The sequence below is a fragment of the Colobus angolensis genome, unplaced genomic scaffold, assembly GCF_000951035.1.
Source record: "Colobus angolensis palliatus isolate OR3802 unplaced genomic scaffold, Cang.pa_1.0 Scaffold46, whole genome shotgun sequence".
Taxonomy (NCBI): domain Eukaryota; kingdom Metazoa; phylum Chordata; class Mammalia; order Primates; family Cercopithecidae; genus Colobus; species Colobus angolensis.
Genome location: NW_012118043.1, coordinates 10,572,421 through 10,587,692, shown reverse-complemented (window position 1 = coordinate 10,587,692; position 15,272 = coordinate 10,572,421). Strand labels below are relative to the sequence as shown.

At 42.0% G+C, this 15,272-nt stretch overlaps 1 protein-coding gene across 3 annotated transcripts in view; it reads left to right on the top strand.

The window, feature by feature from the left end:
• The window catches only part of PCCB (propionyl CoA carboxylase, beta polypeptide), a 93,509-nt gene that overhangs the window by 34,834 nt on the left and 43,403 nt on the right, over positions 1 to 15,272 (top strand). For 2 of the 3 annotated variants that reach the window (XM_011958171.1, XM_011958170.1), the window contains exon 6: positions 8,987 to 9,097. In XM_011958171.1, coding sequence (XP_011813561.1) covers positions 8,987 to 9,097 — 111 coding nt within the window. Of the gene's footprint in view, positions 1 to 8,986; positions 9,098 to 11,601; positions 11,689 to 15,272 lie in introns of all 3 variants that reach the window. The other variant, XM_011958169.1, reaches the window with a different exon arrangement.

Genomic DNA, 15,272 nt, shown 5'->3' with positions numbered 1-15,272 from the left:
AGAGATGGGATTTCCCCATGTTAGCCAGGATGGTCTCGATCTCCTGACCTCGTGATCTGCCCGTCTCAGCCTCCCAAAGTGCTGAGATTACAGGCTTGAGCCACCGCGCCTGGCCTCTTCCTCTCTCTCTTTGCCTCTTTTCCTCTCCGTTTCCTTTCTCTCTCTCTACTGGTCTTGGCTTGCCTCTGCCAGCTGCTTATGCTGCTGCTCTCAACCACTGTGTGGTGGGGGGTCTAAAACCAGCTGTAACCAAGTGTCTGTGTACGGGAACTGGTCTGGGTGCCCTGGCTTACAGGTTACCTTGTGCCATACCTTTGAAACAAAGGACCTATCTAGACTTCCTTCTGATGGCCAACCTACCTCTAATGCTGGCCAGTGTATCTTACACAAAGTTTTAAGTTTTCCTGGTGTCATAGTACTCCATAGTCTCCCTTAAATCCTGTTTTGAAATTTTTCAACATAGCTCCTGGTGGGGTGGGCTTATTTTGTGCCTGACCCATGCTTCTTCGAGAAAAAAACACCACACTCACACCACATGCACACCACAAAACAAAGAATGGATAAAAAGGGCATACACACACTTTTATGGTTTATACCAAACCAGAATCAAAACCAACATCAGAGTATCAAGAAATCCAAGCCAGGTCAAAACCTAAAACCAAAGTATCAAGCAATCCAAGTCAAGTCAAAAACAAAAATCAGAGTGCCGGTACAGGCACGATGTGGGTGCTCAGGCCATGCTTCCACTCCGATGGAGTAGGCAAGTTCCCAAGACCAGTCCTGTCAAGCAATTCAAACCAAGTCAAAATCAAAACCAAAGTGCCGATAAAGGCACACCGTGGGGTGATCAGGCCACGCTTCCACTCAAATGGAATGGGCAAATTTCCAAGACTGGTCCTGTCAAGCAATTCAAACCAAGTCAAAACCAAAACCAAAGTGCCGATAAGGCACACCGTGGGTGATCAGGCCATGCTTCCACTCAAATGGAGTGGACAAGTTCCAAAGACCAGTCTTACCAAGTTTTAGATGTCTGGACCCCAAGCGCCAGTTCCTTCCCAATGTTCAGCCACAGAGTTGATCCTCCACAGGGGCCTGCCACACACTGCTTTGGCAAGGCATCCCACTGGGGCAAATGCCTAGCTGGGAGCGCTCTCCGGATCTGCGCCGCTCGGGCTGGTCGGAGTACCCTGCAGGGATGTTCCACAGGGCAGGCTTAAGCTGCCTAAGGAGCTGCCTCGACCATCCACCAATCACCTCACTTCCTGGTCAGGGAACCAAGAAATGTAGCAGGAAGAGCCGCAGACAGAACCCCTCAGACACCAAGTTAAAGAAGGAAGGGGTTTATTCGTCCAGGAGCATCAACAAGACTCCTGTCTCAAGAGCCAAGCTCCCCAAGTGAGCAATTCCTGTCCCTTTTAAGGGCTCACAACAGTAAGAGGGTCTGTATGAGAGGGTGGTGATCGATTGAGCAAGCAGGGGGTATGTGACTGGGGGCTGCATGCACCAGTAATCAGAACAGAACAGAGCAGGACAGGGATTTTTACAATGCTTTTCCATACAGTGTCTGGAATCTATAGATAACATAACCGGTTAGGTCAGGGGTAGATCTTTAACTACCAGGCCCAGGGCGTGGTGCCGGGCTGTCTGCCTGTGGATTTCATTTCTGCCTTTTAGTTTTCACTACTTCTTTCTTTGGAGGTAGAAATTGGACATAAGACAATACGAGGGGTGGTCTCCTCCCTTAGTGATAGCTTAGGTCATGCACCCCTTTCTGTTCACAGTGTTATTCTATCTAATGGACTGTGTTGGTTGGCGTCCAGCCAGGAGGTAGCGTTTGCAAAAGAGCACCAGCTGCAGTAGTAGCAGTGGGATTTGAGCTTGTCCTGTGTTGCCCAGGGGAGGTATTCTGGTTTCTCAGGTGACAACAGGGGCCATAAAGCTGCCAAAAGTTTCTGTCCTTTGTGTTAAGTAACCAGGGGTGGAGGGGTACCGTCAGGTGGGGGCTGCGTCAGGTAGGTCTACACTCTGTCTCTCCATGTGTGGGGAAAACCATGGCCCCTATAGGGGCTGAGGGGGGGCGGTTCTCAGGTCATTAGGGTAGTGTTCCAAAGAGGAATATAACTGCCTCTGCTGCACAGAAGAGTTTGCACAGGGTGTGGGGAGTAGCAGGTGGCACTAAGCCTCACCCAGATCCCACACAGTCAGAAAGGTAGATCTCACTCCCTCTGTGCTCTGCTAGCTGCACTGGGCTAAGTTCCAGGCAGCCTAGGCTCAGAACTCAAACCTGCCCCAGGCCATAAACTTTCCCTGTGGTAAAGCAGCTGTGAGTTTCAGGCCATCCTCCTCCCAGGCCACCTGCAGGGCCAGGCAACTGGCTCATGCACTTGTGGCTGCAGTGCACTTCTCCCTACCCCTGGGAGGTATGGGTTCTGGACAAAGGAGTTCATCCCCACTCAGTGTTATATCTTGAAATTGGGAGATTCTTTCAACCTGTAACCGCTGCCTGAGCTTGTTGGCTGACTTCCCCAAGGTTCCCTGTGAGGTACAATAAAGAATGGCTTACCTTGGTCTGCACTGGAGACTGGGAATGCCTGCAAAGCACTTCCTGCCACTGTTTCTACTTTTTTATTTCTTACTGCTCCCTAAATCAATCCCAGTCCTGGGTAAGGTTAAGGCCTTCCCCCGTGGCCTGGATTTTCAGGTTCCCCAGTTCGGGAACCTGAAGGCAGCCTCTCCCCATCTCACACTCTGGAGACTTACAGTTTTTCCCTTGTCTTAGAGTGTAGACTGCAGACTGCCACTTCTTCAAAAGGTCTGTGGATTATTTCAGTTTTTCTGTTAAGTTCCTGTGTGGCTTCTTGGAAAAAGGGTCACCATATGAATCTCAATACACTATTCTGTTCTTCCAAGTGGGAGAGGCATGCTAACACTGCCTCTTATGCGCCATCTTGGTGGGGGTGCAAAAACCAAAACCTTTCAAAATATTTTCTAACTTCTCTTGTAGATTCTTCTTTTGCCTACTGCTTGTTTAGAGTGTTTTGATTAATTTTTATGTATTTGTGAATTTTTCAGTTTTCTGATGCTATTGAATTATAGTTTTATTCCATTGTGATCAGAAAAGATGTTTTTTATGATTCTAGTCCTTTTGAATTTAAGATTTGTTTTGTGGATTAATGTATGGTCTCTCCTGGAGAATGTTGCATATGCATTTGACAAGAAATGTATATACTCTGTTGTTGGGTGGAGTGTTTATAGGTCTTTTTTTTTTTTTTTTTTTGAGGCGGAGTCTCGCTCTGTCACCTGGACTGGAGTGCAGTGGCCGAATCTCAGCTCACTGCAAGCTCCGCCTCCCGGGTTTACGCCATTCTCCTGCCTCAGCCTCCCAAGTAGCTGAGACTACAGGTGCCCACCACCTCGCCCGGCTGGTTTTTGTATTTTTAGTAGAGATGGGGTTTCACCGTGTTAGCCAGGATGGTCTCGATCTCCTGACCTCGTGATCCGCCCATCTCGGCCTCCCAAAGTGCTGGGATTACAGGCTTGAGCCACTGCGCCCAGCCTATAGGTCTTTTATATGTATTAGTTTATAGTGTTGTTCAAGTGTACTGTTAACTAACTGATCTTCTGTCTGGTTGTTCTGTCTATTATTAGAAGTGAAATGTTAAGTCTGCACCTATTATTGTGTACCTATTTATCCCTATAATTCTGTTAACTTTTGTGTATTTTGGGGCTCTTGTTGCTTCATAGATTTTGGGGCTCTGTTAGGTGTGTATATTTTTGTAGTTGGAATATTTTCTAGATGTAGTGAACCTTTTATCAATACGTAATATCTTTGTCTCTAGTAAGTTTTTGATTTAAAGTCTCTTTAGTCTGATAGTAATATAGCCACCTAGGCTCTATTTTGGTTACCCTTTGCATGGAATATTTTTTTCCATCCTTTACCTCTTCATGTCTTTGTATCTAAAGTGAAGCTCTTGTAAATAGCATACAGATAGATTCTGGTTTTTAAATTCAATCTGTCAATCCCTGTCTTTTAATAGAAGAGTTTAATCCATTTATACTTAGTGTGATTGCTGAAAAAGGAGGATTTACTTCTGCCATTTAGTTATTGCTGTATGTGTTTTGGTTGTTTATGCCTCAGTTCCTCCATTATGGCATTGGGGTAGTGATATTTAGTTAAGTTGTTTGCCTTTTTGATTCACTTCTTTCATTTTAATCATATTTTAAAGTTTGTTTTCTTATTGGTTACCTTGGGGATTATAATTAATATCTTAAACTAGTTGGAAGAATACCAGGTTAGCTTTAGTAGTACGTAAACACACTGCTTTGTAACTCTCCATCCTTTTTTTTTTTTTTTTTTTTTGAGACGGAGTCTCGCTCTGCCGCCCAGGCTGGAGTGCTGTGGCCGGATCTCAGCTCACTGCAAACTCACCCTCCCGGGTTCACGCCATTCTCCTGCCTCAGCCTCCCGAGTAGCTGGGACTACAGGCGACTGCCACCTCGCCCGGCTAATTTTTTGTATTTTTTAGTAGAGACGGGGTCCAGGATGGTCTCGATCTCCTGACCTCGTGATCCGCCCGTCTCGGCCTCCCAAAGTGCTGGGATTACAGGCTTGAGCCACCGCGCCCGGCCCTCTCCATCCTTTTTTATGTTGTCATAGATTATATCTTTATACATGGTATACTCATTAACAGATTTATGATTGTTTCATACATTTGCCTTTTGTTTTTTATTTATTTTTGTAAATTTTATTTTTTGTGCAGACTCCTCTGCTGGGGCTGCCACTGCTGAGAGGAGCCGTAAATTTGCCTTTTAAATCACATAGGAAAAAGACATTACAAACCAAAGTACGACACTACTTTTTATGTTTACCTAGGAAGTTACATTTATTAGTGTTCTTTATTTTTCTCCTGACTTCATGTTACTGTCTAATATTTTAGACTAAAGGACTCCCTGTAGCATTTCTTCTGTGGCATGTCTATTGCGAATGAATGCTCTCAGCATTTGTTGACTTGGAAATGTCTTAATTTTCCCTTCTTTCTTGAAGGATAGTTTTGCTGGATGTAAAGTTATTGGTTGACCAGTTGTTTTGTTTCAATACTTCTTTTTTTCTTTTTGAGACAGAGTTTTGCTCTGTTGCCCAGGATGGAATGCAGTGGTGTGATCTTGGTGTACAGCAACTCCGCCTGCTGGGCTCAAGTGATTCTCCCTCTTCAGCCTCCTGTGTAGCTGGGACCATAGGCATGCACCACCATGCCTGAATAATTTTTGTGTATTTTGTAAAGGCAGGGTTTCACCATGTTGCTCATGTGGGCCTCAAACTCCTGGACTCAGTTCACCTCCCTTGACCTCTCAAAGAGCTGCGATTACAGGCATTGAGCCATCATGCCCAGCCTTCTTTCAATACTTTATTTTGTTTTTATTTTAGACACAGAGTCTTGCTCTGTCACGCAGAATAAAGTGCAATGGCATGATCATGGCTCATTGCAGCATTGACCTTGTAAGATCAAGCAGTCTTCCTACGTCGGCCTTCTGAGTAGCTAGTAAAACACCGCTATGCCTGACCAATTAAAAAAACTTTTTTTTTTTTTTTTTTTGTAGAGATCAGGGCTCACTATGTTGTCCAGGCTGGTCTCAAACTCTTGGCCTCAAGTGGTCCTCCTGCCTCATTCTCCCAAAGTGTTGGGATTACAGGTGTGAGCCAGTGCACCTGACTTTTCAGTACTTTAAATGTGTCCCACTGCCTTCCGGCCTCCATGGTTAATCTTACTGAGGATCCCTTGCATGGGATGAGTTGCTTCTATCTTGCTGCTTTCAGGTTTCTCTTCTTGTGTTTGTGTTTTGACAGTTTTTCTATAATGTGTCTCTGTGTGGATCTCTTTGAGTTCATACTGCTTGGAGTTTGTTGAGCTTCTTGGGTATGTATATTTATGTCTTTCATCAAATGTGGCAAGTTTTCAGTCATTATTTCTTCAAATCTTGTCTCTGACCCTTTCTGTTCTCCTGGGATTCCTATAATGTCTATACTGGTGTGTTTGTTGGTTTCCCACAGGTCCCTCAGGCTCTATTAATTTGTCTTTTTCTTTTTTCTGGTTCCTCATACTGGATAATTTTAATTGTTTTGTATTCCAGTTCCCTGGTCCTTTTTTTCTGCTTGCTTAAGTCTGCTGTTGAACCCCTGAAATGAATTTTTCATTTCAGTTATTGTACTTGTCAACTCCAGGCTTTCTTCTTGGTTCCTTTTTATAATTTCTATCTCTTTATGGTGTTCTCATTTTGTTCAGACATTGATTTCCTAATTTCCTGTAATTTTTTCCCCCACAGCTTTCTTCAGCTCATTGAACATATTTAAGACAGTTCGTGTGGCATCTTTGACTATTAAGTCCAATATCTGGGTTTCTTCAGGGATGGTTTTTGTTAAATTATTTTTTTCTTGTGAATGGGCCATACTCATTTCTTTGTATGATTTGTGATTTTTTGTTGAGGATGTGCAATTCTGAATATTATGTTTGGAAGTTTGGAAGTCTAGTTCTCCCACTCTTCAGGAATAGCTGATTTTTGCTTGTCAACTACTGGATCCATCTGCTTGAACTTTCCCAAGCTGTTTTTGCAAAGAGTATGTTCCTTACTGAATGTGGTCATTGAAATTTTAGTTCTCTTGTCCCTGTGTTTAACCAGCAATCTCACAATAATTTCCTTAAATGTCTGTCTCCCAGAAGGGTGGAGGGGTGTGGACCAAACTACCTTTTTAAATCCCTTGTGGCTGGGACGCTGCTTGAGCCCATCAGGGTTGAAACAATGCCAGCCTCTATGCTTGGCCCCTCAGCCATCAAAAGCAGTGGTCAGCAATCAGAACACACAACCTTGATTTTTCAAGATGGAAAAACCAAGATGCAAAGATTCTCATTTCCCAGTCTGACGCCAGCTGGCTACACTAGGAACATCTTCGTGGCTACCTGCCATGGTCTGTTGTCTGGGATTATAGCAGCCATGTTATTAATAAATGTGAAATTTACTGAAATTTACTTGCTGCTTTATCAAACTCTTCTCTGGGCCCTGAAGTGTTTGACTGGACTCCAGAGTTCAAAAATAGTTGCTCTGGACAGTTTCTATCAGTTGAATAGTTGTTTTGATCTCGGATTCCTGGAGCTTCCTATTCTCTCTTCTGTGATGTCACTCAGCTCTTTTATGGTAAGCATATATTTTTAGTGTACTATTTTAATTTCTGGTGTTTTTTAGCTGTATTTTTTGATTTATTTTTTGTAGTTGCTTTAAGGGTTACTATATATCTTAATTTATCACAATCTGCTTCAAATTAATACTGACTTAATTCTGGTAAAACATAGGAGCTTTGCTCCAATGTAGCTCCATTTTTGCCCCCTTCATTTGTGCTTTTATTGTTATATAATACTCAAAACAGTGTTAATTATTGCTTTATACAGTCTTGTCTTTCAAAGTACTAAGAAAAGAGAACTATACTTATGCAGTATTTATAATCACATATTTATCATTTTCAGCACTCTTAATTGGTTCTTGTGGATTTGAATTACAGTCTGGTGTTACTTTCTTTCATCCAGTAGGACATTTTGAGCTGGTATGGGCAATGATGACAGCCTTGGTTAAGAATGCCACAGGTGGGCCGGGTGCGGTGGCTCAAGCCTGTAATCCCAGCACTTTGGGAGGCTGAGACGGGCGGATCATGAGGCCAGGAGACCGAGACCATCCTGGCTAACATGGTGAAACCTCATCTCTACTAAAAAACACAAAAAAATTGGTATGGTGGCGGGCACCTGTAGTCCCAGCTACTCGGGAGGCTGAGGCAGGAGAATGGCATGAATCTGGGAGGCGGAGCTTGTAGTGAGCCGAGATCGCGCCACTGCTCTCCAGCCTGGGGGACAGAGAGAGACTCCATCTCAAAAAAAAAAAAAAGAATGCCACAGGCTCTCACTGTTCAAAAAAAAAAGAATGCCACAGGCTCTCACTGTTCTTATCTCAACTTTAGCAGTTTTTAATGAATAAACACTTATCAGTTTGTTACATTTGGCTCATTTTTAGAACCCCGAAATACTCGTTTTTGACAATGTTGTCCGGTTGTTTTTGGGGAGAGAATTTTCTGAACTCTTCACTCTGCCACAGCTGGAAGTCTCCCCAACTACCTTGATATTTTTGCAGAAAGTACAGATTACATTTTGCACTGTCCTGAGCTGTGTAGAGATTGGGCTTAGAGCCAAGGCAGGCTGAAAAGTGAACCTACTTTTCCTAAACTGATGGGACTTAGGAGAAGGAAAGGGGTTGGAAGTAGGGCAAAAGAGTAATTGGGCCTTTATCATCTTGCCTGAGTCTTTGAGCCACCACATCCTGTCTTTCCTAGGAGGTGGACTGAAGCTTAGTCCTTCACAACACAATGTCCTTATGGAGGCTTTCTGGCTCCTTCTACCTCCTTCTTTGCTGCATACCTTTTCTGGGGATGGGCAGAGTAGACATTGGGTACTCAATGTCAAGAAGCACCTGCCTTGTACCCTTGCCAAGTGACTACTGTGTGCCTTCTGTGGAGGGTGTGGAGGGACTCAAAATAGAGGGCAGGGCGCCAGGATAAGTGTTGGCTTTCCAAACTCTGCATGAGGTTTTCATTCTTCTTTCAGGCAGCTTTACACAGACAGGGGGCTTTGTGTTCGGAACTGTGGTGTGGATGGTGGGACACACTCTGTACCTCATGCCCTTAGTGAAGGTTTTAGGGAACCTGCTGTGCAGGAGGGGAGGGGAGAGAAAATATTTGCCTCAGAAAGTAATATGCTGACCATCCCAGCAGTTACGGGGAGAAAATGCACATATAATTCTTCAAGAACTTTACTGATTAGGTCTGTTGCCTCCTGTATAGAATTTCTGTGGAAAAAAAGCCAAATGTTTTCGTATTGTTGTCTTTATCTTTCTGCAGATAATGCCTCAGACATCTCTGTAACCAGATGCCTTTGCTTTTCTGTTTTGGCAGAGGAATGTTACGGCATCCGGAGTCATCCCTCAGATTTCTCTGATCATGGGCCCATGTGCTGGTGGGGCCGTCTACTCCCCAGCCCTAACAGACTTCACGTTCATGGTAAAGGTAAGAAAGAAGGGCCTGTTTCTGGTGCCCTTTGAGATTTGTGCAGTTCCTTACCTGCAATAAAAATAATTCCTGACCCAGATCTAGGTTATCTGCATTCTCATTGGTTTTCAGCATAGTGATGATAAGGTGTTAGTGGAGAGAGGGTTTTGGCATGGAATTTGTAGCTCGTGGGGGTTCAGTGGCAGGGGGTGCTTATGTACTTCATTGGTGGGTGATTTTACTTGTTGATCTGAATTGCAAATGATTTTCAGGTAATCAATGAATCCTGTCCTCTGAACAGATAGGTATCTGTTTACTGAGTCCTATTCAAGAAGTTTCTCATGGATGGCTTTTCTGTAATCCGTTTATTGGAAAGTTGTTTCTGATGTTTCACCTTTATTTCTTCAGCTCCTTGTCATTTTATTACTTTGTGTCCATAATGGTAATGGATAAATCTGACCTCACACTTCATTTTGAGAGGTACATATCTTTATTACATGACTTTTAACAGACTTATATTTTAAAAATATTTTAAAATGAAGTCTATTTGAACTTATACGTGAGTAATTACCATTAATCTCAAACCCTGCTTTAAAAAAATCAGCCTTTTCTTCTTAAAATATTAATAAAAGTGAACATTGGATGCTAAGACAGAACGGTTGGGGGGAAAAAGTAATGATAGCCATCCAACATGAGGAGAGGAGTTCTAGAGGGAGTGTAAATGGGAAACCCTTTGTTCTTGAAGGAAGTTAGGCAGTAGGAATTCAGAAGTTTCACAAAGTGCTTACCACTTTGACTCAACTATTCTGTTCTTAGTGACATACTAAAAGCAGTGTAAGTGTTGAACAATAGGAGTAACTTTTATTAATCAAATTTAAGATGGGCCATGCACAGTGGCTCACGCCTGTAATACCAGCATTTTGGGAGGCTGATGCAGGCAGATCACTTGCGCTCAGGAGTTTGAGACCAGCCTGGACAACATAGCGAAACCCCATCTCTACAAAAAAATACAAAAATTAGCTGGGCATGGTGGTGCATACCTGTGGTCCCAGCTACTTGGGAGGCTGAGGTGGGAGGATCACTTGAGTCCAGAATATCGAAGCAGCAGTATGCCAAGATCGTGCCACTGCACTCTAGCTCTGGGGACAGAGGAAGACCCTGCCTCAAAAATAAAAAATAAATAAATAAAGGTAAGATGACCACTTCTCTTACTTGGTGGACAATGCAGAATTTTCTGAACTTTGCTTACTGAATCTATATATACATACCTAACTGGTGCTACCCCCATTCTCTCCTCCTTCCTGCCTGTTATGAAGGGAGGTATGGGATCAATTCCCGTAACTAAAGTCATCCTTTCCTCCTGCTACACATGTCCACATTACTGAATATAACTCTCCACCCCTCTTCAGGACCCTTATACTGTCCCTTTGCTCCTTTCTCTTTAGTATCTTCAGTCTCTCCCTTGGTACTGGATCCTCCCATCAAAACTTAATCACGCTTAGGTCTTTCCTATCATCAAAACAAAAACTGTCGTCTAGTTGGCATACTCTTGTAGCTCTTGCTCTGTTTCTCTCTTGCCATCCCATTCTTCAACACATGTTAATTTAGCTTTGACCCCTAGACCACTAAATCATTTTTTTAAGGTCCTCAGTGACTTTTGCATCACCGTAAATGCAGTTTAACTCTCATCTTCATCAGTCTTTCAACAGTGTTCCCTTGGCTTCCATTATACCATACTCTGACATTTCTTCTCACAACTCCGACCATACCTTCCTGGTTTCCATTGGCAATTTACATGAGTCCATTCAGACTCTAGATGCTGGAGTTCATTCCAACTGCTTTCTCTTTTAATTCTGTGTTTTATTCTAAGCAATCTCATTTTCTGCTTACAAAACTTTAGTTAATAATTGCATATTAGTGAGACTTCCTCTCTTGTCCTCAGCAACATTATTAAGCTGTCGCCATTCTACATCTTCAATATTCTGTGTATTTAATAAGAGTACAGTGGAAAATACTAAGTTTTTTTTTAAAGGACTACACAAGGTAATTATAACATTCTTATGGGAGGAAGAAACATGCAAGAATAAACATTCTATGAAAGTAGTGTAATGAGGAGTTAGCCCTACCAGGTGCCAGGGTTTAAAACTACAATAACTAAAACAGTCTAAAGAACTTGTAAGTAAATGGACAGAAAGACCAAGGGACATTACAGAATTGATAAATAGATCTACATCTATTTGGACATTATGATGAAAAGGGTATTGTTCTAAGCAAAGTCACTGATAATAACAATTTCTTATGTCAGAGATACCAATGATGGCTGCATCACTTAATCCAGTTAACATTTCTCACCCTTTGTCTTACCTCTTCACAACATTTGCTCTAACTGATCACTCCAGTCTCATGACTTTAAATACTGATCCATATGCTGACAACTCTCAAATCTGTTTCTCCAGGATTATATGTTTAAGAGCCTACCACAATTTCCATTTGAACTTTAATGGGTATCTCAAACGTAACAGGTTTTGATTTCTACCAAGCTCCTCCTGCATTGCTCTCCTACAGCCTTTGCCATTTTAAATGGCAAGTCTAGTCTTCCAGTGGCTCAGGTAAAAGCTTTGACACTATTTGGACTCATCTTTTGCTATCACATCCTAAATTTAGTCAGAAGGTCCTGTTGGCTTTACTTTAGAATATAATCCACAATATAATCAAATTGCTTCTTAGCACTACTACTTACTACTTACTTCTTACTACCAAAACTGCTACCACTTTGATTCAAGCACATCATTTCCCATCTGATTATTACAGAACCCTCCTGACTGCTTCTGTCACTGACTCCTTTGAGAGTCAAATTTACAAATTTTAAAATTCGTAATCATTTTAAATTTTGTAATATAATACATATTCAGGAAAGTACATAAGATAAGTATAGTTTAGCAGTTATTACAAAGTGCAAATGTGTGTAAATAATACGCAGGTCAGGCTGGGTGGGGTGACTCACACCTGTAATCCCAGTGCTTTGGGAGGCTGAGGTGGGTGGATCACTTGAGGCTAGTAGTTTGAGACCAGCCTGGTCAACATGATGAAACCCTGTCTCTACTAAAAATAAAAAAATAATTAGCTGGACATGGTGGTCTGTGCTTGTAGTACCAGCTACTCGGGAGGCTGAGGCAGGAGAACCACTTGAACCTGAGAGGTGGAGGTTGCAGTGAGCCAAGCGCGCCTGGGTGGCAGAGCAAGACTCTGTCTTAAAAAAAAAAAAAAAAAAAAAAAAAGAAAATTAATAATAACCCAGGTCAGGAAATAGCTCTTCAAGAGCCCTGTCATGATGATCCTTCCTAAGGATCACTGTAGCCTCCATCCTGCATAGAATTCTTTATTGTCTCAGCTTTTATGGTAGTGTTTTCATTTGCTTTGCTTCATAGTTGAAAATAAAAATTGCCTCCCTAAACGATGTGGATTAGTGTTTTCTGTTTTGACCTTTATGTTAAGTGAAACCATATAATATGCTTTCTTTTGTGCATGGCTTCTGGCTGATTATGTTTTTAAGATTTATCTATGTTCTTTGAAAATGTAGTTCATTCACTTTAATAGCTCTGTGGTAAGTGTGTGTGTCTGTGTGTATGTGTGTGTGTGTGTGTATATATATGTGTGTATGGTTTTTTTTTTTTTGAGACAGAGTCTTGCTCTGTCACCCAGATTGGAGTGCAGTGACATGGATCTCGCCTCACTGAAACCTTTGCCTTCTGGGTTTATGTGATTCTCACACCTCAGCCTCCCAAGTAGCTGGGACTACAGGCATGTGCCACCACACATCTGGCTAATTTTTTGTATTTTTGGTAGAGATGGATTTTGCTATGTTGGCCAGGGTGGTCTCCAATACACCTGCCTCAGCCTCCTAAAGTGCTGGGAGTACAGACGTGAGCCACCATGTGCAGCCATAGTAAGTATTTCTTAATGTATTCATTCATTCCACTGCTGATGGACATTTAAATTATTTCAAGATATTTGCCATTGCAAATGATGCCGATGTAAACATTTTTCTACATGTATCTTGGCATGCACGTTTTAGTTTCTGATGCTGATGTAAACATTTCACATTAGAGGCAATCTTAGGTCATAGGATATATATGTCTTCAGCTTCTCTAGATAATGCCCGTCTGTTTACTAAAGAGGCTGCAGCCAGCAGTTTGGGAATTTCAGTTGTTTCACATCCTTGCCAGCATTTATATTAACATATTTTAATTGTGCCAGTTTGATGCTTGTGGTATAGTCTCTTATTGTGTTCTCAATTTGCTTTGACTCAATTTGCATTAGTCCATAACTAATAAGGCTGAGTGCCTTTTCGTATGATTCCTGTTCTTCTAAATTAAGGTATGTTTATGACTCAGAATGTAGTCTATCTTGGTGAATGTTCCATGGGAGCTTGAGAAGAAAGTGTATTCTGTTGTTAGAGGAAGTGTGTCCATCATATCCAGTTTATTGGTACCGTTTTTCTTTAATTTTAAAAATGATTTCTATTTATTTTACTTTTTAAAATGTTTTTTATTATTACTATTTTTTATTTTTTGAGACGGGGTCTCCCCCTCTCACCCAGGCTGGAGTGCAGTGGCGTGATCTCGGCTCACTGCAAACTACTTCAGTTCCCAGGTTCAAGTGATCCTCCTGCCTCAGCCTCCTGTGTAGCTGGGACTACAGGTACACACTGCCATGCCTGCTTATTTTTTATTTTTATTTTTATTTTTTATGTAGAGAACTGGTCTCACTGTGTTGCTTAGACTGGTCTTGAACTCCTGGGTCAAGCAATCCTCCTCCCTCCCAAAGTGCTGGGATTACAGGTATAAGCTACTGCACCTGGTCTTCTATAAAAAATTTTTAGAGACAGGGTCTCACTCTGTTGTCCAGGCTGGAGTGCAGTGGTATGATCATAGCTTACCAAAGCCTCGACCTCCTGGGCGTAAGTGATCCTCCTGTGTAGCTGGGATGACAGGCACATGCCAACACACCTGGATAATTTTTTATTTTTTTATTTTTTTATTTTTTTTGAGACGGAGTCTCGCTCTGTCGCCCAGGCTGGAGTGCAGTGGCCGGATCTCAGCTCACTGCAAACTCACCCTCCCGGGTTCACGCCATTCTCCTGCCTCAGCCTCCCGAGTAGCTGGGACTACAGGCGACTGCCACCTCGCCCGGCTAATTTTTTGTATTTTTTAGTAGAGACGGGGTTTCACCGTGTTAGCCAGGATGGTCTCGATCTCCTGACCTCGTGATCCGCCCGTCTCAGCCTCCCAAAGTGCTGAGATTACAGGCTTGAGCCACCGCGCCCGGCCTTTTACATTCTTTAGTGGTTGCCTTAGAGGTTGCAATATAATTTACAACTATTTTAAGTTCAATTTCACATAACTTCTGCTTCCCAGGTTGTATGAGTACCTTATAATAGCAAAATCATTCTAATTCCTTCCTCCTATCCCTCATATCATATATATAAAATATGTGTACATAATTGCACTTGATCTTAGCCAAAGGGCTGAGAAGCGATGTGTGCATAATTGAATTGTACATAATTGAATGTGTACATAATTGAATTTTTGCTATTACTTTGAATCAAAAGTTTTCATTTTACCTTCATTTATTCCTTCTTGAATCCTCTTTCTTTATGTACGTATACATTTCTGATCTTTATCATTTACCTTTTCTGTAAGGAATTTTGCTGAACATTTTTTGCAAGGCAGGTCTACTGGCAAGAGGATTACCTCAAGTTTTGTTTGTTTGAGAAGGTCTTTATTTTTCCTTCACTTTTGAAGAATAATTTTGCAGAGTGCAGAATTATAGGTTGGTAGGATCTTTCCCCTCAACACTAAATATTTCATTCTACTCTCTTCTTTCTTGCCTGGTTTCTAAGAAAACTTGGATGTAATTATTATTTTTGGTCCTCTATAGGCAAAATGTTTTTTTCTTGTGGCTGCCTTTACGATTTTTTCTTTATCTTTGATTTTCTATAGTTTGGAAATAATGTCCTAAGTGTAGTTTTTTGTTTTTTGTTTTTTTAGAGGTGGGATCTCCCTGTGTCTCCCAGGCTGGTTCAAACTCCTAGGCTCACATGTTCTTCCTGCCTTAGGCTCGTGAGTGGCTGGGACAACAGGTGTGCACCACTATGCCTAGCTTTCTCTGTGTAGTTTTTTTTTTTTTTTTT